The sequence below is a fragment of the Musa acuminata genome, chromosome BXJ1-8, assembly GCF_036884655.1.
Source record: "Musa acuminata AAA Group cultivar baxijiao chromosome BXJ1-8, Cavendish_Baxijiao_AAA, whole genome shotgun sequence".
NCBI lineage: Eukaryota > Viridiplantae > Streptophyta > Magnoliopsida > Zingiberales > Musaceae > Musa > Musa acuminata.
This window is the reverse complement of record NC_088334.1, coordinates 9089188-9112906: the sequence shown is the minus strand read 5'-3', so window position 1 is coordinate 9112906 and position 23719 is coordinate 9089188. Positions and strand designations below refer to the sequence as shown.

Below are 23719 nucleotides of genomic sequence, written 5' to 3'. Positions count from 1 at the left end.
TTAGACATAAACTAAATCATAAGGGCTTAACTAGTCCATGACCAAAACTATATGGGCTAAAATGGATTATTTTTTAAAAAAATTAAATTATATATGTTATTATATTAATAATTTATTATGAGTCAACATGTCATGTAGATCGACACTAATGTCTGTTAACTCAAATTTGATATAAAAGGTTTATATGTTATATTTTTTAAAATATAGAGATCTTTTTAGATAGGAGTAAACCATATTCACTACAGTGAATCTTAACCTTATTTTTTTTAACTAAATAATAAAGATAATCTTATTGTCGATACTTTTATTCTGTGCTTTTTAAATCCTTAAATTGACACTTATATTTCTTGATGGCTCTGCTCTGATCGTTGGATTTTGTCGCGAGTTAAACATAGTTGACTTTGTCTTGATGGGCCATATGCAGGTGTATAGATTTTGAGATAGTAATCAAGACGACGTGCTAGAGTTGGAAATATATTCACTTCCATATGTCGATGTTTTCTGCTGACTGCTTACCACAAGCAAGAATGGTAAGTTTTGACTGATCTACCAATTTTTCTTACCAGCGCTAGTTAGTTAAGCATATGCAACCAATGACAAAATTGCCAACTACAGTCAGCATTAATTATAGGTGAATTTTTCAGTTTTGGTATTTTTAAGATTTTGTGTTTTCCAGAAAGGTTTATAATATGTAATATTCTTTGAAGTATTATCATAAGTTTGAACTTGAAGAAAATAATAGAAGATAAGAATAATTATTGAAGAAGCTTTATTGAAGAAGTGACGCTCTTCTATTTATACAGGTTGAAAGAAGATTTTCCTTAACAGATTAGAGGATTTTTCTCAATAGAGTAGAGAGATTTCCTCGTATAAAATAGAGAGATTTCCTTATATAGTTTGAGAAAATATTATCTACTATCACATAACGACTTATTTAAAGAGTTTTTTCAGCAACTCTAGCGAACGAATCTAGCGAACGAATCAAACCTGATGAGGGATGCCCTCGGGACCCAACAGTGTTACAGTTGGGGACACGCACTGTCCCGCGGTAGCCAGGTCAACCGGAAGGACACCCTCTGACATGGGCAATAATGGCGACACGACCTGATTAACATTAAGCACCCCGGATGATGCCTCGCACCTCGATCAACCCGACAGCACTCGGTCAAACTGACCGGAATACCAACCGAGGCACATTAACACCTTGCTCAGGCTTGGCCCTACACGCCACGCTAATGTAGCTGCCATACGTTACCAGAAGTACAACCCTGCTCCCTGCAAACGGTCACACTGGATAACGGTAACCCTTCACTATAAAACCCCTTGCCTGCCGAGGGAGGGGACAGGGAAAAAAAACAACCCCCTAGCGACCATCTACTAACTTAATCGTCGGAGGGGTTGGGTCGAGCATCCCGACTCAACCTGTGTGCAGGTACGAAGACGAGGCGCCCTCGACTCGAGGCTTAGGCGAGGAGCCCCTTTCCCGAAGGAAATGGTGACCCACCGCTGCGACTGAACCCGAACCTAGCCGCGTTGGCCCCGAGGCCACGGCATAAAGTTGTTCGCAACAACATTTTGGCGTTAGAAGGAGGGCATGTCGCTAGGACATCTTACGGGAGTCCCCCCCGAGGGGGAACCACTAGTCCATCACCCCTCTATTGGGCGTGGAGATCAGCTCCTTGCCCACGGAGACAAAGAAATCCCGACGTCAACGCCAGATCGCTATTGGCGCTTATTCAACGACCCAGGGTTATCGCCCCCGGAACCCGCTGCAGGCCCCCCGGCCGTGCCTCCCGAGGCATTTCTCGGCCTCACTAAGCAAGTACAGGCAATGGCAGAGATGATGCAGACCTTTGTCCCACTTATCCCCCAAATCATGCGACTGACGGACGCTTTGACCGACCCGACGCAACAAAGGCCAAGCACGGAACAGGCCGCGACAGGTGAAACTCGAGACGGAGCTACGAACCAAAGGGGTTCGCCCGCACACAACTTGCTCGCGCCCCTCCAAGCCGCACAACCCCGCTCTAAGCCTGACACTGTATCGTCTGACTCGGCGGACAGCTTTGTTAAAGTGCAACTCTCCCGAGTTAACCGCCGCCTGGACGAGTTCCGATGCGAACTTCAAAAATCGCGGGGCGAATCGAGCGAGGGCGGCTCGGGCGGATCCCCCTTTATTCAGGAAATACAAGAAAAGCTCATTCCCCTCAACTTTAGGGTGCTGACTTTGGAAACATATGATGGCGGCTCCGACCCGGTGGAGCATGTCGCTGCGTTTAGGGCTCAGATGGCCCTCTATGGTACGTCCGACGCGTTGATGTGCCGTGAATTCCCAACGACCTTCAGGGGTCCAGCACGCGCGTGGTTTAGTCGGCTGCGCCAATCCTCAATTTCATCCTTCGACCAATTCGCCAGGGAGTTCGAGCAAAATTTCCTTGCCAGCACGCGACCTCAGCCCTCCATGGCCACCCTGCTCGTGCTATCACAGCATGAGGAGGAGACGCTCTCCTAGTTTGTAACACGCTTTTCCACGGAGATCCGTGGGTATCCGGACGCTCACCGTTCTTTGATCATGCAGATGTTCCTAACGGGGCTGAAGCCCTCAAGGTTCTTCTGGTCGTTAATTGAGAAGCCGCCGGCCACCATCCCCGAGATGCTCTAGCGAGCCAACCAATACGTCGCCGGTGAAGCGCTGGTGGCGGGAAGACGCGCGGACGGGAAGAAGCCACGGATCGAACAACCCCGACCCGTCACCTCGACGGCCGCGACACAACCCCGCCGGAGGCCTGACCATTCTGAGCCGCGGCTCCCGAGGCCTCCGCCCCTCCCACTGAATGCACCCCGTACCGAGATCTTCCTCCAGATCAGGGAAAAGGGTCTTTTGCGACCACCCAACCCCGTAAAAGCTACTCACAAAGATCGGTCGAAATATTGTAGGTTCCACCGAGACTATGGTCACGACACGGAAGACTGCCGCGACCTCCAGAACCAAATCGAGGAGCTGATTAGAAGGGAGTATCTCGGTCGCTATCTCAAGGAACCCCGAGAAGCGACCCCACGACCCAGGATACCCATCGAAAGATAGATCAACGTCATCTTCGGAGGACCAACGGCGGGCGACAGCAGCTCAACCGCAAGGAAGTCCTATGCCCGGAGCATGGTCGAGAAACGCCCTCGACCCGAGCTAGAACCCGAAATCTCTTTCGGGGCCGAAGAGGTGGAATGCTCCCATCATGACGACGCTATGGTGATCTCCATCCAGATCGCCAACGCTCGGGTGAAAAGGGTAATGGTTGACACTGGGAGCTCCACCGATGTGTTGTACCTCGACACCTTTAAAAAGCTCGGCTTGTCCATTGAGGACCTCATCCCCATGAGCTCGGCGCTCACGGGATTCACCGGGGACTCCATCTCCCTGCTCGGCACCACCACCCTCCCCGTCACCATCGGGGAAGAACCAAGGACCAAGACGATAATGACTACCTTCAAGGCCTCCTCGGCAGCCCAAGCGGAAGACCGGGCAGACTCAATGTCTTTCGAGAGCGTCTGAAGTTCATTATCCAGCGTTCGGGCGTGAGCCTGGCTTTCCTCCAACTCGGCCTTTAGGCGCTTCACCTCTTCGTCCAGAGCCGAGGCGCGCTGTTTGACCGCTGTTACGGCCTCCAGGCCGAACGACTTCCTCAGCTCTTGGTTCTCAAGGCGAAGTGCGGCGTAGGTGCCCGATTGTCGCTCGATCACCCGCCCAGCGTCAAGGACTCGGTCGATCAACGACATAGCGTAGTGTTGACCCTACGCCAGGATCAATATCAAGACCCACATAAGAGAGTGGGCAAACAAAGGGAGGAATGCCACTACTCACCCAGACCAATGACTTGATCGCCCGATCCGCCAGCACCTCCGAGGTGGAAACATAAAGTTCCTTAGCCAATGCTGGGTGCAGCGCCCCCTGGATAAACTCCTGGGCCGCCGACCCATCGGCCTAGACGCGGTTGTTTGCTTTGAGGTCGGGCCACTGAGGGGCATAGGAGGTTCCCGCCGCGCCAGCAGGAAGGTTGGTCATGCTCAAGGCCTGGTACCCCTCGCCCTCCAACCGACTGACGCGGCACAAGTCCCGCATCGACTTCGAGCGCGCCGATGCCCTCTGGGCGGGGTCACCACCAGATAGGTCAATCGCCTCCTTGCCTTTGGCTCTCCCCGAGCCCTCACCCGGTGGAACAGCTCCCGTCAGTCCCGCAGAGTCACGTTCGCGAGTGACCGACCTCGCGGACACCTTCCTAACCGCAGTCTTCAGTTTCTTAGCAGGCCGACTCGTGTTCGGAGAACCCGGCGCACCCTCAGACGCGCCCCTTTTCGGGACATCTCCGGAGCCGTTGCCACCCCGAGATGGGGCTGCAGTAGGTCTGGTGTGAGGCGCTTTCTTCACAGACTGAAAGTTCACCATCTCTGCAAAAGGAAACCCGATCAGTCAGATAGCTCGGGACAAAAAACAACGTACAACATGAAGACAACCATACCCCCAGCAACCAGGCTCAACCCCGCATCGGCCAGCCACTCCTCGGTCATCTCTTCGATCGCCCGAGAAGAAGACAGAATGCTCCTTAGACGATTCACATTCGCTGACTCTCTGCCCGAAAGCAGCGGGAGGACATTGTCGACAGTATGGGAGGTCCATCCAGTGCTGAAGCCCCACCCCCGACTGCGACTGACAAAGAAGAAGCGGCTCTTCCAACCTTTGTTGTTGGAAGGGGCGCCGCTGATCTTGAACCCACTACGGGCGGCCAAGTAATAACCGCCTCGACCCCTACACAATCGAAAGCAAGCCAGAAATAGAGCCCTAGACGGTTCTATCCCGGCCGCACAACACTCCCCGAGGAAGACGACCAAATAGCGCCAGGAGTTTGGCGCCATCTGAGACGACGATATGGCCCACTTACGGAGGCAATCCTCGATCACAGGATGAAGGGGGAACCGCAGCCCCGCCTCAAGGGCACTCACCGTCAGCCCGAATCCTTGGGGAAACTGATCATACGGTCGTTGACCCGGACGAGGGGCAAACAGGCTATAACTTTCCGGGATACAATAACGAGCCCGAAGCTCCCCTAGAAATTCCTCCGTCACCACTGAATCTATGTCATGCCACAGCTTGAGGCTCGCATGCAGGGCAGAACTCCCCCCTACTTCTAATGATGCGTCCCCCGGAGACAAATGCCTAACCCCGGAGCCCTCGGGAGAAGAGGTAGAAGAGGATGAGGAAGGCGGAGACATCCTAAACTCAAGGCAGTAGGGAAGAGGCTGAGTCAAGGGACAGAACAAATAGGGGGCAGCGGCGGCTAGACGAAGTGACGGCGACCAAACAAAGATAGGGAAAACCCTTCTAGGGGAAGCTTATGTAGAATAAGTCGAAGGCGATGATCGAGCTTCCCGAGGAAAGAAAAGTGAATCGTGGCCCTCGAAACCATCAGGACTCCTCAGGGCCCCCAGATTCGCCGATCTCGGAGATCTTGCCCAGAAGCGCCCCATCCCCAAGACCGGCGCCACCCCGCTCGGAGCACCATGTGGCACGCAGCCCCAACGTGATGCAACTCCTCGCCCGCACAGACCACAAGCCCGAGTCGCTCCGGTTCGATCTCCGACTTGCGACTCGCCGGCCCAGGCCACAAGCCCGAGTCGCTCCAGTTTGATCTCCGACTTGCGACTCGCCGGCTCAGCTCATAGCCCGAGTCGCTCCAGTTCAATCTCCGACTTGTGACTCGCCGGCCCAGGCCACAAGCCCGAGTCGCTCCAGTTCGATCTCCGACTTGCGACTTGTCAGCTCGGCTCATAGCCCGAGTCGCTCCGGTTCGATCTCCGACTTGCGACTCGCCGGCCCAGACCACAAGCCCGAGTCGCTCCAATTCGATCTCCGACTTGCGACTCGCCGACTCGGCTCATAGCTCGAGTCGCTCCAGTTCGATCTCTGACTTGCGACTTGCCGGCCCAGGCCACAAGCCCGAGTCGCTCCAGTTCGATCTCCGACTTACGACTCACCGGCTCGGCTCACAGCCCGAGTCGCTCCAATTCGATCTCTGACTTGCGACTCGCCGGCCCATACCACAAGCCCGAGTCGCTCCAGTTCGATCTCCGACTTCCGACTCGCCGGCTCGGCTCATAGCCCAAGTCGCTCCAGTTCGATCTCCGACTTGCGAATCGCCGGCCCAACCAGCCCCCACAGATGACCAGCACATCCGAGGAATCTAGACCTAGGTGCGCCTCTCGTCCACGCAATTTTCAAAAACCACACGACACGCCTTCGCATGGGGGGGGGGGGGGGGGGGGGGGGGGGAAGTGATGAGGATGCCCTGGGGACCCAACAGTGTTACAGTTGGGGACACGCGCTGTCCCGTGGTAGCTAGGTCAACCGGAAGGACACCCTCTGACAGGGGCAATAATGGCGACACGACGTGATTAACATCATGTAACGGACAAACTTCTAAACAAGATGTTGGATGTAATGCTTATGTCTGTCCGTTGTCTTTTGGCATGTTCATGCCTTGTACAGAATGTAAAGGGGCGGCCGAAGGCTTAATAGTCCCATTTTAGTTGGGTTGGTGGCCTCTTTAGGCTTGTAAATAAAGGTTGTGTCATGTGGACACGTTCGAGAGCTTTTCGGTCTGTAATGGACCATTTTACCCTTTGTTGTGCAACTATTCAGAGCTTGTAAAGTCTGTTTGTAATTTGCATTGTCTATGAAGTGTTTTTCGGACATGTTTGCTTGTGGATCCCGATTGAGGCGTTCTCTTTAACCCGTTCTCTCTTTTGTTGGTCCTAAGGGACAATGGGAGGCTTCGGGGAGGTTGACCTTTGCGGACGGACGCGCGAGGGTGCCGCACGCCTTAGGCAAAACCAGCTAAGGTCGTGACATTATGGTATCAGAGCGGGACAAGCACTCATAGAAACACTTGACATGCAAACGTGGGGGACCTAGCGGGGCTGCGTTGAGGGCAGTCAGCACACGCGCGATCGTTTGAGGGAAAACGGGCATGGAGATGTAGGGAAAAGAGTCGCTCAGAGGAGCGGGCATCTGAGATTGGCATTCAGAGGAATGGCCAACCCTTCGCACAAGAGGCACCACGAGAACAGGCAAGCTTGGAAGAATTTGGAGCGCACAAAGGTTGGGATGGCTGAGTTTGAGCTACGGCTCAACGTTGACAACTTTACTTGATGGTGCTCAAGGCAAGCGAGGCGCTTGGCAAAGGACGAGACCATGCAAAGTGGAATGAGTTGCTCAGCGACAGAAAGAGTTGTGCAAAGCTCACAGAGGTGAGGGGAATTGCTAACTCGAAGAATTCGGTACTCATGCATGGGCTTGTATGCGGACGATGGATTGTTCGTGGCCATCCCAAGGCGATCGAGACTCGGCGCCATGGAGCATTGAAACTTTCTCTTCGACATGTGAAGGATACGTCCGGAGGAGGCTGAAGTGTGCAACGAGTTCAGCATGTTGCTAGGCCTTGAGGGGTGCAGCGGTGGCTGTATTGACGTGGAGGCGCAATCTAGCAAGTGCGTTTGCAAGAGGCAGAACAATGCACAGTTTGTTCAGCAGATCGGAGTAGTCCAAGGGGATGGTGGTCTCCGAAACGAAGAGAGATATTGCTCCAACGGGATAGTTATCCAGGAGGGATAAGTCTCGGTACTCCAGAGGGAGAATCATGTGAGACGGACTTCACATGTTGAGTAGGAGTACCTCAACAAAACAACAACTCCACGAAGCTCGATGGACTGAGCAAGCGGCGAGGAGTCGTCGCATGATCTCGCTTGAGAGAATGCATTGGTGGATGCATTGCGAGATCAAGTGGGGGAGCGACCCAAAGCAACTCAAATGGAGGCACACTTGGAGTCGATATGGAGATCGGACTCAAGGGAGGGCTGACCCGTGGAATGGTGGGCGCGAGGGCCACCATCGACTCAATGCAAAAACGAGGAACGGAGCAACTTGGGTATAACTTGGCGAAGTACCCAAGCCGCATGAAGGGAGCCAGCATAGAAGTTGGAACATGGAGCAGAGGCACAGTGCTTTCCCTAGACAGAGGTCAAGGACATGAACTCTTGCAGAGGCAGGAGTAGAATCATGCTGTTCCATGGGTCCTTCATTTTGACAGAGCGGACTCATCTTGCATGGTGCCAAAGACGAAGGGAGCTTCGGGGCATATGCACCTTATCTCGGAGGAGCATTTGATGGAGGAACTAAGGCAACTCAATTTGAGGAGGCGAAGTTGAGTTCAGAAGGCCTTAGCACGGGGCAAGAGGACGCAGAGGCGGGTACTCTTGAAGAATATGCCACAGTGTTGCCATTCGAGTTGCTATGAAGGAAGCAGTGCGCAGCGAAGATTGTGCTGGTAGGGGCAGAGGCCCAGGATCCAGGCAATGGTGCACAAATTACAGTGAAGTTGGTGGACTTCGGGAGCTACTAGGCGACGGACTGTCCTAGAGCGGTGCTTCATCTAGGTGTGACCCAAGAGTGGGTGGATGAAGGTCGATTGCCAAAGGAGCGAACAAAATCGAAGGTGGAGGAGACCCTGCGATGTATTGGCAGAGGCCACACATGGAGGGTTCACAATTCGAGTTTATTCCACAAGGATCAGAATGCAATGGAGATGTCACCAGGAGGCGACATGGTGCAGCGGATCGTGGTGGAACAGTTCGTGGCAATGCGACACACACGACATAGTCCCGTGAGGGATGAGATCATATGGAGGTATGATCGGGAGCTACTGGGAGCTCCGCTTTGGTGAACAACACGACGGCAAGAAGGGCTATGGATTCAAGGAGTGAAGGCCATGGTACCGCAGAGGCGGGTCTTCCGGGCGGGCACCGAATTTTTCATCGGATGAAAACCTTGGTCATCAGCATATGGGGGCTGGGTTCCACCAAGGGAAAAGTTCGAATGCAAGTACCAGTGAGTCCCATGAGAGGGACTTGATCATGCAGAGGTATGATCGAAGCAGCTGGAGAGTTGGACTGCTCCAGAGCTTATATTCGCTTAAGGGAGCCCGATAAGTCAGAGGACAAGGTCGAGTAAGCGAACGTTGCTACCAAGGAAGCTAAGGAGAACAGAATCGGTGCAAACCCTACAATGTGATGGCAGAGGCCATGCATGGGAGTTGCAGTCTGTCTTTCCATCGACCAAACAGACTGCTTAGAGAACACAGAGGTGTTGAAGCAGGGGGTCGAAAGGGGCGAGGAAGCGACGACGAGTCCAGAGGGACTTAGCTACCCAAAATCAAGCATCAGTCAGAATGGAGGTGGACTCAGAGGAGTGCCACAGAGACATTTCTACTGATCATGCAGAAAAGGGATACAGAGGCGAGGCGACGGATAGTAGGGCCATGGGCATGCCAGCGCCATGGTACCGCAGAGGCGGGACTTCCGTGCAAGTCATTGATCCCTTGCTCTCATGGAGGGAGAGCGCTTGGTCGTGAAAGGGGCCGAGGAGGTGGAGAATGCAGAGGCAATCTTCAAGTACCGAGACAAGGCTGAAGGGCAGAGGCCAAGAAACTTCGTAAGACCGGTGTCAACAAGTTTCTCATCAAGATAGCCGTAAGTGAAGGACTTCGGGTCATGCAAGAGTGCACGACCAAGGAACGAAGCAAGCAGTACGCGGTGCTGTACCTTTGCTACTCAGTGGAGTAGGCGACAGGGTTGATGGAGAAGACGGTACAATCCCAGAGGCGACCTCATCTATCAGAGAATTACTCCAAGTTGGGGTGAAAACTTCCTGCATTCCAGAAGTTCAATGGCATTGAGAAGGTGAATCACAGTAGCTAACTCAACGCAAGGAGTGCAAACACTTCAAGTGCTTCAGAAGTGTGAGCAAAGAGCAGGCGAAGGCCAGTAACCAGCTCGATGCATGAAGTACAACCTCGAGGAGGCGGGCGAAGTCAAGTAACCTTTGCCTTCTCAACTCTTAAGAGAATGGGCGAAACCGAGTACCCCAGTTCTCTTATCTATCTAGCAGAGGAGCTCTGCACAAGTTCAAAGACCCTCCGAAGATAATGGAAGACAATAGTTGTCAAATCCTCACCAACGGTGATCAGTGCTACTGAGAGTAGATTGTCCGCTTCATTTCCCAACGAAATGCCAATCGAAAGCGGAAGTGATGCGAACCTACTTGGATGTGACAACTAACTGAAAGAAGAGTCAATGAGCAGATTTTGTGGAGGAAGGACCCAAAACTTCTGAAGTTTGCGAGGCGATGCTCGTTAAAGCTCCAACAAGCATCCACCCAGTTCAAGCAGCATGTGGAAATTTTGAGAGACTGGCGCAGAAAAGATGGTCTTTTCCTTCATTTGGTGGATCCGCAAGAATCGACAAGGATCAACACAACTCAGCCAACCCCACACCAGAGTCAGAGTCATTGGCGAGTTGAAGCAGCATGGCGGATCAAAGGTTCGACTACTCAGAAACAGCAGCGGAGAGCAGCTGGGAGCCAGGAGGCGCATTGCAGCTGGAGCGGAAGATTGAAGACTCAGCAAAGGCGAAGAGTTGCAGTGTTCACAAAGGCTTCGACGAGGACGTCGAAGGGATAAGTGGGGGAGAATGTAACGGACAAACTTCTAAACAAGATGTTGGATGTAATGCTTATGTCTGTCCGTTGTCTTTTGGCATGTTCATGCCTTGTACAGAATGTAAAGGGGCAGCCGAAGGCTTAATAGTCCCATTTTAGTTGGGTTGGTGGCCTCTTTAGGCTTGTAAATAAAGGTTGTGTCATGTGGACACGTTCGAGAGCTTTTCGGTCTGTAATGGACCATTTTACCCTTTGTTGTGCAACTATTCAGAGCTTGTAAAGTCTGTTTGTAATTTGCATTGTCTATGAAGTGTTTTTCGGACATGTTTGCTTGTGGATCCCGATTGAGGCGTTCTCTTTAACCCGTTCTCTCTTTTGTTGGTCCTAAGGGACAATGGGAGGCTTTGGGGAGGCTGACCTTTGCGGACGGACGCGCGAGGGTGCCGCACGCCTTAGGCAAAACCAGCTAAGGTCGTGACAATCAAGCACCCCGGATGACGCCTTGCACCTCGATCGACCCGACGACACTCAGTCAAACTGACCGGAACACCAACCGAGGCACATTAACACCCTGCTCGGGCTTGGCCCTACACGCCATGCCAATTCAGCTGTCAGACGTTACCAGAAGTACAGCCCTGCTCCCTGCAAACGATCACACCGGATAGCGGTAACCCTTCATTATAAAACCCCTTGCTTGCCGAGGGAGGGGACAAGGAAAAAAAATAACCCCCTGGCGACCATCTACTAACTTGATCGTCGGAGGGGTCGGGTCGAGCATCCCGACTCGACCTGTGTGCAGGTACGAAGATGAGGCGCCCTCGACTCGAGGCTCAGGCGAGGAGCCCCTTTCCCGGAGGAAACGGTGACCCACTGCTGCGACTAAACCCGAACCTAACCGCGTTGGCCCCGAGGCCACGGTATAAAGTTGTTCGCAGCAACAAAACCATTGTTCACAGACAGAATAATGCAAGCGGCAAACAGTTACGCCGAAGAAGATGATCGGCGACGATGATGAACGGCTAATCGAAGTATCATGTCTCTCTCGAGGAGCACAACTCTTAGCCAAATGACCTGAAGTCACGAAATCATCCCCAGATTAGTTTGGCTGCTATCACTGTTTCTATTTGTTAAATCATTTTACCGTGGTTTACATTCTGGCAGAATAATGTTGAACGGTTGCTAACTCGGCCCATATTTGTGTTGTGTAATTGCATGCTCTCAAAAATGTTTTAGCGGTTACATTTACGGTTAACGAAGCGGTAATTGATCTTAGTGAGTTCCAGTAGCTGATGGCACGGTTGGATCTTTCTTACACTTCCTCGAGTCGTTTCCCGTGTTTTACTCGCTGCCGTTCGTTGCATTTCACGACATCGATCACGCTCGAGTGGGATTCACAGTTTTCGTATTGTCTCACTCGTGACGCATTGGTCATGGTTGCTTGTGATGAATATTAGGACTTGTTTTATTGCTATTGGTAGGTTTCATAAATAGCTTCTACGATGAGTGTCCTTAATATCATCACATCTCTTAATTGGTACTCTTGCAGTCAAAGGTCGGTGGTTGAGCGCTTAATGATCCGAGAACAGGAGAATAATGACGAGTTTGCGGTGCTTTTGCATGGTTATGCGTTGGCCAACTTTACGAGTCTCAGGGCGTCATCACAGCTAAAAAGGAGGCGCGTAAGTAACTATGCGTTGGCCAAATTTAATAACTTGCATGGTTCTTGTTCTGAATTCTTGATCAGGGACGGAGATGAGCATGCGTGGCAACTTGGCGGCGGCCCTGACCCGTTAACCAGCCGGAGGCTCGGCGGATGTCTTGTCGAAGCTGGTGGCCCCGAGCGGTGCACATGTTCGGGACGCTGCTCTCGCCGGATGAGACGTAGCGGACACGCGTCGCCGCCACTTTGGAACAAGCATCGGTCGCTCAGTACGGGAAAAGCAAACCCGGGCACAGCCACGTGAAGCGCTTGACGAGGCGGTCCCACCCCACCGTCCGCCTCGTGGTCTCGAAACCGTCGCTGCGCCTTTTGTCGAGGTCAACCCACGTTGTATTGACTCACCGACTCAGTAATTACGGCAACCCCGACCGCTGGTGTGTCTAAGTAAGGCACCAATTCGTGGAGTCATTCGTGGAACCACGTCTCCGTAGGCGCAAGTTGATGACCAGAAATGGAGTCTCGAACCCACGTCGAGCAATGTGAGAGCCACTCTACAAACCGTATCAGGTCGAATCCTAAGACATGCACCCTCACACCGCCTCTCTCGGGAGACTCAAATCTCCGTCTTCTTTCTTTTTGCCCTTTTGAACGGATCCATTCACCACCGCCGGTGGAGTGCAGGCACGACACGACGACGCCTTCAGTCATAGGCGACATGCCGTCCGGGGCCCACACGGTCACGGGGTGTGCTGGCATGTGCGAGCGTCTAAAAGCCCCCCTCTCTCTCTCTCTCTCTCTCGGTCTCTCGAGTCTTCCGTTCTGATAAAAAAAGAGACGGAAGGAGCACAGAAGCGGCGTGTCGCATCACCGGGCCAGTCTGCCACCATTCCCCAGCATTTAACGGGTCGCCCTCTTTAGACGGCCGCATCGCCGTCTCCTTTGAGCTCCTCACGTTTCTCCTCTTCCGCTTCTTTTTTTTAGCTTCGAAAGGCATGGATGAAACCGGCATTGGACCGATGAAGCACTCGCCGGGCAACCCATTCTTGTCCGTCTCCAAACAACAGCAGCAGTACCATGTAAACCCCAATGCTCCGCAAGCCATTGGGCCGTACTCCAACATTGGCGCCGAGTGTGGGAAGCGCCCAGGCGTCCCTCCCGCTTCCCCTTGCTCCCAGTTGCCGTCCCTCCCCCCTCGCTCGCCGCCCTTGGCGGTGGCCGCGCAGCAGCTGCCACCTGTCGCCCGCCACCACTCCCGTTCCCGCTCCCAACCGACCTTCTTCTCCCTCGACTCACTGCCGACCCTGATCTGCCGCGGCGACTCCTCGTCGACCACCTCCCTCTCCGACTCAGTATCAGCGGATGTCTCCATGGACGACCACGACGTTCCCAGCTCCCACTCCCCGCCGCTCCCGCCCAATAACGACGCCGCCGCCGCCGCCGCCCAGGAAAGGGATGACCTTCCACCTCGCAAGACGCACCGGCGCTCCCAGAGCGATGTCCCGTCCGCCTTCTTTCCCCCGTCTCTGCCCGTGCAGGCCGCGACTGCCGCCCCTTTCGCCGGGGGTTTTCTGGACTCTGCTAAGCTGACGGTGGCGGGAGTGAAGCTGGAGAACCACTGGGACGTCGGATTGGACGCCGATGCCGTCTCGGGCGATGACTTGTTCAACGCTTACATGAATTTGGATGGCTTCGATGCGCTAAATTCCTCCGAGGACAACCGCGAGGATCTGAACAGCAGAGACAGCGGATCCAAGACGAATGCCGCTGACAGTAGCGAGAACGAAGCAGATAGCAAAGCGAAAGAACATCTGAAGGGCGGGCTGAAGCGAAATGCTGCAGGTGATCCTGCTCAGGTCATGGCGACCTCTAGGCACTGTAGGAGTTTCTCGATGGACAGTTTCATGGGCAAGTTCAACCTCGAGGAGGAGCCGCAAAAGCTGCTGCCTTCCCCCGGATTGCGAGCGAGGCAGAGCTCTAAATCCAATTCATTTGACGTGGCGCCCAACACCTTCAGCTTAGAGTTTGGCAATGGCCTTTTTACTGCTGCAGAGATGAAGAAGATCATGGAGAACGAGAAGCTCGTCGAGATGGCAATGACCGATCCTAAACGCGTCAAGAGGTTTTCTACACTCAAAGAAAACATTTTGTGCATGAATTCTCTCCCATCATCTCCGGCTAACTTGATCTCTCTGTCTCAGGATATTAGCCAACCGGCATTCTGCTGCCCGTTCCAAAGAGCGTAAGATGAGGTACATCGCAGAGTTGGAACACAAGGTGCAGACATTGCAGACGGAAACCACCAATTTGTCAACGCAGCTGACTTTTCTGCAAGTGAGATTTGTTCTCTGTTTGTCCTCCATGTCCCCAAAACAGAGTTGTAGCAAATATGGATTCCTCCTGCTTTAGGTTGTCTAAAAGTTGATCTACACATCCATTCTCTTCCTATCTGCAGAGAGACTCAGCTGGGCTCACAAATCAGAACCACGAGCTGAGGTTTCGTCTTCAAGCTATGGACCAGCAGGCGCAACTGAGAGATGGTAAAGCCTATCGCTTGCAAAATTGGTGTCTGGGAGCTGATGTTAACCAATCCATTGTCGTATCATTATGCAGCTCTGAACGAGGCTCTGACCGCAGAAGTGCAGCGTCTGAAGCTTGCTGCTACAGGGCTTGCTGATGCTCATCCTTCCAAGAGCTTGAATCAACAAGCATCCATGGATCCTCAGAGGTATCAACTGCAGTCAAAGCTGCAACGTGCACATGTGCCTCCCTACCAACTACAGAAACAACAGGATGACACGGTAATGGATTCCAGATCCGAGCAGTAATTTGACCAACAAGGGAGAATTTCTACATATATAGAAGAAAGTAATTGGTGGCTTGTTTAATTGTTTCTTCCAGCAATTGTGTAAATGAAGATTTGCTGTGTTTGGTGTAGGAGATTTGGTTTATTTGGGAGGACTAGTACATGAATTTTATGGAAATTGACCTATTCTTTAAATCATAACCATGCTGAAAGGTTTCGAATTGTATAGGTTGTCCTAAATCTATGTATTTTTGTCGAAGTTTGTGAAAGCTAGAATGAGATTGTGGTCCAACAAAAGATGCACGTTTCGCATTGTGATTTTGGATTATATCCATCTTATTTATTAATTGACTTTATAAACTCCGAATTAATTCTAAGAGTAGAGTTCCGGAGGTAATTCTTTATGATTAAAGGTCTTCGATAAAATAGGACTAAATTAATTTTTTTAGTAGTATTAGAAATAGATAACATGATATAATTAAGTTGAATAGGTAATAATTTTTTTTAAGTAAAAGTCTTAGTTATATTGGATCAATTATAAAAGATTTAATATCTGAAATTGTAAAAGATGTCATAGTCCTCTATAAAAATATTATTGACGTCTTGATCAGTCCAACGTGGTTCGGATCCGTATGTGAAGGGTGTTGGACAATCTTGAGGGTGACCTCACATGCGCAGCGGAAGAACAGAAAATAAAATTTTCAATTTCTAAAGATATGTTCATCGTCGTGCAAAGATTGGGATGCAAAAATCCATGAAACAGAAAACCACGTGTGAGATAGATTATGTTACATAGGAAGATTATATATTCTTGAATCTCTGTAGATCTCTAGGAGAGGGTGAAGGAGGTCAAGCGCCCTCCTCTTTAGCGGTGATCCACACAACAGGGCTGCGATGACGCTCCTCAAAACTCTAGCGAGGTGGAGAGGGAGAGGAGAATAGGAAAGGAAGCAAAAGCTCTAGCCTATAAACTATTGAAGCCCTCATATTTATAGAGGTCCACTATCAACTTAACCTTAATGGATCCTCCCCTATTTGGTATAGGATCCCCATCCAACTACCCAAGTATCTTAGATTAGTGGATCTCTATCCAATAATCTCTCATGGGCTTTTATTTGATCTTATCCATATGATTCAATAATTTATGGGCTTATTGGATATCCAATAAGACAGAGGCTCCGGCGGATATCTCATATCAGAACCTCAACTCATCGCAATGCCTACCATAAGTGTGTGGCCCTCTAGGCCCAATATCGAACTGATCGTTAGTCATACCTGTTAGAACTCCTTCTGTCTCAGTGAATTATTATCTCTATAATAATTCACTCGACTCAACGATTGCGGACGTACTAGGCCACTACGCCGTAGTCCCCAAACGATATAGGAGAATCCAATCCATTGGACTTGTCTATCATCAGTTACCGTATACCTATAGTCTCTCATCCATCTAATATCCCAAAGATCGTATACCGGACATGGTGCTGTCAGACCCATACGGTTTTTACTTGAGTCTTGCTCTAGTCGGATTCTCCCGGAGAACTCTTTCTCTCTCAATCCGAATGACCCTGGCCAGGGATTTGTTCGAGCAAAAATATATGAGACATTCCTCTGATGACGCTAAGAGTGAATGCTTCTCTATCGACACTCAATAGCTCTCGTAAGGTTGACTACCACTCTCGATAACCGGCTGTGCTAGATCTGGGATATTCAAACCTATAAATCTGGTATCAAAGAGTGGAGTACTCATACAGGACATCCTTGGTGTCTCAAGTCTAAGGATCAGACACACCACTATGTCACGACCTTAGCTGGTTTTGCCTAAGGCGTGCGGCACCCTCGCGCGTCCGTCCGCAAAGGTCAGCCTCCCCGAAGCCTCCCATTGTCCCTTAGGACCAACAAAAGAGAGAACGGGTTAAAGAGAACGCCTCAATCGGGATCCACAAGCAAACATGTCCGAAAAACACTTCATAGACAATGCAAATTACAAACAGACTTTACAAGCTCTGAATAGTTGCACAACAAAGGGTAAAATGGTCCATTATAGACCGAAAAGCTCTCGAACGTGTCCACATGACACAACCTTTATTTACAAGCCTAAAGAGGCCACCAACCCAACTAAAATGGGACTATTAAGCCTTCGGCTGCCCCTTTACATTCTGTACAAGGCATGAACATGCCAAAAGACACGAACATACATAAGCATTATATCAAACACCTTGTTTAGAAGTTTGTCCGTGACATTCTCCCCCACTTATCCCTTCGACGTCCTCGTCGAAGCCTTTGTGAAAACTGCAACTCTTCGCCTTTGCTGAGTCTTCAATCTTCTGCTCCAGCTGCAATGCGCCTCCTGGCTCCCAGCTGCTCTCCGCTGCTGTTTTTGAGTAGTCGAACCTTTGATCCGCCATGCTGCTTCAACTCGCCAATGACTCTGACTTTGGTGTGGGGTTGGCTGAGTTGTGTTGATCCTCGTTGATTCCTGCGGATCCACCAAATGAAGGAAAAGACCATCTTTTCTGCGCCAGTCTCTCAAAATTTCCACATGCTGCTTGAACTGGGTGGATGCTTGTTGGAGCTTTAACGAGCATCGCCTCGCAAACTTCTAAAGTTTTGGGTCCTTCCTCCACAAAATCTGCTCATTGACTCTTCTTTCAGTTAGTTGTCACATCCAAGTAGGTTCGCATCACTTCCGCTTTCGATTGGCATTTCGTTGAGAAATGAAGCGGACGATCTACTCTCAGTAGCACTGATCACCGTTGGTGAGGATTTGACAACTATTGTCTTCCATTATCTTCGAAGGGTCTTTGAACTTGTGCCGAGCTCCTCTGCTGGATAGATAAGAGAACTGGGGTACTCGGTTTCGCCCATTCTCTTAAGAGTTGAGAAGGCAAAGGTTACTTTGACTTCGCCCGCCTCCTCGAGGTTGTACTTCATGCATCGAGCTAGTTACTGGTCTTCGCCTACTCTTTGCTCACACTTCTGAAGCACTTGAAGTGTTTGCACTCCTTGCGTTGAGTTGGCTACTGTGATTCACCTTCTCAATGCCATCGAACTTCTGGAATGCGAGAAGTTTTCACCCCAACTTGGAGTAATTCTCTGATAGATGAGGTCGCCTCTGGGATTGTACCGTCTTCTCCATCAACCCTGCCGCCTACTCCACTGAGTAGCAAAGGTACAGCACCGCGTACTGCCTGCTTCGTTCCTTGGTCGTGCACTCTTGCATGACCCGAAGTCCTTCACTTACGGCTATCTTGATAAGAAACTTGTTGACACCGGTCTTACGAAGTTTCTTGGCCTCTGCCCTTCAGCCTTGTCTCGGTACTTGGAGATTGCCTCTGCATGCTCTACCTCCCCGGCCCCTTTCACGACCAAGCGCTCTCCCTCCATGAGAGCAAGGGATCAATGACTTGCACGGAAGTCCCGCCTCTGCGGTACCATGGCGCTGGCATGCCCATGGCCCTACTATCCGTCGCCTCGCCTCTGCATCCCTTTTCTTCACAATCAGTAGATATGCCTCTATGGCACTCCTCCGAGTCCACCTCCATTCTAACTGATTGCTTGATTTTGGGTAGCTAAGTCCCTCTGGACTCGTCGTCGCTTCCTCGCCCCTTTCGACCCCCTGCTTCAACACCACTGTGTTCTCCAAGCAGTCCGTTTGGTCGATGGAAAGACAGATTGCAACTCCCAAGCATGGCCTCTGCCATCACGTTGTAGAGTTAGCACCGATTCTGTTCTCCTTAGCTTCCTTGGTAGCAACGTTCGCTTACTCGACCTTGTCCTCTGACTTGTCGGGCTCCCTTAAGCGAATATGAGCTCCGGAGCAGTCCAACTCTCCAGCTGCTTCGATCATACCTCTGCATGATCAAGTCCCTCCCATGGAACTCACTGGTACTTGCTTTCGAACTTTTCCCTTAGTAGAACACAGCCCCCATATGCTGATGACCAAGGTTTTCGTCCGATGCAAAATTCGATGCACGCACGGAAGACCCGCCTCTGCGGTACCATGGCCTTCACTCCTTGAATCCATAGCCCTTCTTGCCGTCGTGTTGTTCACCAAAGTGGAGCTCCCAGTAACTCCCGATCATACCTCCATATGATCTCATCCCTCACGGGACTATGTCATGTGTGTCGCATTGCCACAAACTGTTCCACCACGCTCCGCTGCACCATGTCGCCTCCTGGTGACATCTCCATTGCATTCTGATCCTTGTGGAATAAACTCGAATTGTGAACCCTCCATGTGTGGCCTCTGCCAATACATCGCAGGGTCTCCTCCACCTTCGATTTTGTTCGCTCCTTTGGCAATCGACCTTCATCCACCCACTCTTGGGTCACACCTAGATGAAGCACCGCTCTAGGACAGTCCATCGCCTAGTAGCTCCCGAAGTCCACCGACTTCACTGTAATTTGTGCACCATTGCCTGGATCCTGGGCCTCTGCCCCTACCAGCACAATCTCCGCTGCGCACTGCTTCCTTCATAGCAACTCGAATGGCAACACTGTGGCATATTCTTCAAGAGTACCCGCCTCTGCGTCCTCTTGCCCCGTGCTAAGGCCTTCTGAACTCAACTTCGCCTCCGCAAATTGAGTCGCCTTAGTTCTTCCATCAAATGCTCCTTCGAGATAAGGTGCATGTGCCCCGAAGCTCCCTTCGTCTTTGGCACCATGCAAGATGAGTCCGCTCTGTCAAAATGAAGGACCCATGGAACAGCATGATTCTACTCCTGCCTCTGCAAGAGTTCATGTCCTTGACCTCTGTCTAGGGAAAGCACTGTGCCTCTGCTCCATGTTCCAACTTCTATGCTGGCTCCCTTCATGCGGCTTGGGTACTTCGCCAAGTTATACCCAAGTTGCTCCGTTCCTCGTTTTTGCATTGAGTCGATGGTGGCTCTCACGCCCACCATTCCACGGGTCAGCCCTCCCTTGAGTCCGATCTCCATATCGACTCCAAGTGTGCCTCCATTTGAGTTGCTTTGGGTCGCTCCCCCACTTGATCTCGCAATGCATCCACCAATGCATTCTCTCAAGCGAGATCATGCGACGACTCCTCGCCGCTTGCTCAGTCCATCGAGCTTCGTGGAGTTGTTGTTTTGTTGAGGTACTCCTCCTCAACATGTGAAGTCCGTCTCACATGATTCTCCCTCTGGAGTGCCGAGACTTATCCCTCCTGGATAACTATCCCGTTGGAGCAATATCTCTCTTCGTTTCGGAGACCACCATCCCCTTGGACTACTCCGATCTGCTGAACAAACTGTGCATTGTTCTGCCTCTTGCAAACGCACTTGCTAGATTGCGCCTCCACGTCAATACAACCACCGCTGCACCCCTCAAGGCCTAGCAACATGCTGAACTCGTTGCACACTTCAGCCTCCTCCGGACGTATCCTTCGCATGTCGAAGAGAAAGTTTCAATGCTCCATGGCGCCGAGTCTCGACCGCCTTGGGATGGCCACGAACAATCCATCGTCCGCATACAAGCCCATGCATGAGTACCGAATTCTTCGAGTTAGCAATTCCCCTCACCTCTGTGAGCTTTGCACAACTCTTTCGGTCGCTGAGCAACTCATTCCACTTTGCATGGTCTCGTCCTTTGCCAAGCGCCTCGCTTGCCTTGAGCACCATCAAGTAAAGTTGTCAACGTTGAGCCGTAGCTCAAACTCAGCCATCCCAACCTTTGTGCGCTCCAAATTCTTCCAAGCTTGCCTGTTCTCGTGGTGCCTCTTGCGCGAAGGGTTGGCCATTCCTCTGAATGCCAATCTCAGATGCCCGCTCCTCTGAGCGATTCTTTTCCCTACATCTCCATGCCCGTTTTCCCTCAAACGGTCGCGCGTGTGCTGACTGCCCTCAACGCAGCCCCGCTAGGTCCCCCACGTTTGCATGTCAAGTGTTTCTATGAGTGCTTGTCCCGCTCTGATACCATAATGTCACGACCTTAGCTGGTTTTGCCTAAGGCGTGCGGCACCCTCGCGCGTCCGTCCGCAAAGGTCAGCCTCCCCGAAGCCTCCCATTATCCCTTAGGACCAACAAAAGAGAGAACGGGTTAAAGAGAACGCCTCAATCGGGATCCACAAGCAAACATGTCCGAAAAACACTTCATAGACAATGCAAATTACAAACAGACTTTACAAGCTCTGAATAGTTGCACAACAAAGGGTAAAATGGTCCATTACAGACCGAAAAGCTCTCGAACGTGTCCACATGACACAACCTTTATTTACAAGCCTAAAGAGGCCACCAACCCAACTAAAATGGGACTATTAAGCCTTCGGCTGCCCCTTTACATTCTGTACAAGGCATGAACATGCCAAAAGACACGAACATACATAAGCATTATATCAAACACCTTGTTTAGAAGTTTGTCCGTGACAACTAGGGCTACAGAATCACTGTTTGACAATAAGGCATCATTAACTATTCAACATTCCGTAAGCGGATCAATTAGTGAACTCATTCCCTAATAAGCACCTGTATTGTATCCCTAGTGTCCCCACACGAGCAGCTATGAGACCAACTGCATCCATCATATGAACGAGTATACAACACACCAGTTTGTCCGATTATCTTAATGTCCCTCTCGAGTAACCTATGACCGGGATTATTTATGATATGTGTTTAAAGGCGAATCAATCTCATTATCGTGATCTCATTACAATCCGATTCTCATGGCATAGATTCAAGGAGATCACTATATATATATATATATATATATATATATATATATATATATATATATATATATATATATATATATATATATATATATATATATAAAGTGATAAATGTTAAAATATAATAAGCAAAAAGACTATGTGTCAAGTCACACGTGCTATCACTCACGTGAATGGCTTGTAGGGCACATATGACTAGTAGAGGGTTGTCCGATGTGCCTCCAAGTAGAAACATAGAGATCCCAATGTGCCACCTGCATAAGACCGAGGTCGGAAGAGGTTTCTCGACTCGATCCCTTTAACGCCTAAGTTAATCACATGAGGTATATGAGTACGTATGTGAATGATCAAAAAAGGTAAGCTCATTCATTGTGTTAAAGATGAGCTTTTATACCTGGTCGTAGAGGGGTAGAATATTTCATGAAATATTCTACATGGAGGCAGCATCTAATCACCTTCAACATCCTCCTCTTGGACTTTTATCTACGTGGGTGACAAGGGGGGTAGCCCATAACCATCTATCTTAAACCCTTACACACGTAGGCAGATGAGTGAATGGTGACCTTCATCTTCTCCTTTTACCCTAGACATCACGTGATGATTATTATCGAATGACGATTAGCTGACGTTGTACTCAATGTTATTTGTGCTCCCCCCCTCCCACGGGCGTGCTTTTGGGCTCTTACTAAAGGGGTCTAACGTGCGACGTCTAATTTATCTAACATATCGAACTTATACCTTTTTGATCCATTGTCAATCTGGTGGCATGTTTAGTTCATCCAATACGTTCGTGTAAGATCGCCTCCCCTAGCGTTGTTGGTGACGATCTATTGCCAACCTAGCCCTCATTTCATCGAGAGATGCACATTGGTTGGACGGGGTTGGGTTTTCTAACCTCCCCGTCTTTTCTCGATCTCCATGCTTCAGGTGGAGGTGGAGGTCGGACTTCCCGACCTCCATTCCTTGGTGGAGGTAGGGGTTGGGTTTCGTAACCTCCCCATCTCGATGGAGGCGAGGGTTAGGCTTCTTGACCTCCCCACCTTGGCGGAGGCAAGGGTTAGATTTCTTGAGGCTTGGAGGTTGGGATGAGATGGTGAGGTTGGAAAACTTGATCTTGTTTGACTAATGTGCATTCTTTGACAATACGAGAGGCAAGTTGGTAATGGATCACCACCAACAACATTGGGGGACGTGGTCCCGGATGGATGTGTAATATAATATAAGGGGCACGATGGACTTGTATCCAACGAACTAAACATATCACCAGGTTGACAATTGATCAAAGACGCATAAGTTTGATGTTCTAAATGAATTAGACGCTACGCTTCAAACCCCTTTGGCAAGAGCCCTAAAGTATGTCTTTGGGAGAGGAGGACAAATAATAAATATTATATCATCAACTAATCATCATTCGACACGTAATCGTCAAGTGGTGTCTAGGGTGGAAGGAGAAGACGAAGTTCAACCTCCACTCATTTGCCTACATAAGTAAGGGTCCAAAGCAAAGGATTATGGGTTGCATCCCTCCTTCCCCTTCCCTTTCGCCCATTTGAACAAGAGGTCAAGGGAAGACTATTGGAGACATTTAGAGATTGCATCCCCACAGAATATTTAATAGAATATTCTATCCCTTTATGACCAGATATAAAAGCTCATCTTCAATCTAATGAGAAGAGAATTAATCTTTTTTTACCATTCGCGTCTGTGTATAGAGGTCTGCAACACATCGGGTTGAGCAGGACGTTAACGACATCTTCTCTCAATAATAAATATATTTGAGATTAATCTATAATCATCGTATATTTAAAATTAAAAAATTAGAAAATAATTATTAGATCATTAGTGCTTTAAATACTCTTAACCTAATGTCAATAAAAGATTCTAAATAGTTGAGATTTATTATATCTTTATGAAAGAAGGAAAAGTTGATAGAATCTATTAATATACATCAAACTCTTTTTTAATCAACTCGAGTTAAGCTTTTGGGACTTGTAGTAATATAATCAAAATTGCACATTTGGGTTTGGTTCGTGTGTTAAGATTAATCAA

The 23719-nt window shown here is 50.1% G+C and overlaps 1 protein-coding gene across 1 annotated transcript; it reads left to right on the top strand.

Moving 5' to 3' along the window:
- The first annotated feature begins 13021 nt into the window (after positions 1-13021).
- LOC135587439 (bZIP transcription factor 29-like) lies at positions 13022-15201 on the top strand. The gene is made up of 4 exons (XM_065078854.1): positions 13022-14322; positions 14402-14534; positions 14656-14740; positions 14814-15201. Exons 1-4 carry the CDS (start codon positions 13196-13198, stop codon positions 15026-15028), a joined length of 1560 nt encoding a protein of 519 aa, XP_064934926.1. The 5' UTR covers positions 13022-13195; the 3' UTR covers positions 15029-15201.
- The last annotated feature ends 8518 nt before the right edge of the window (positions 15202-23719 follow it).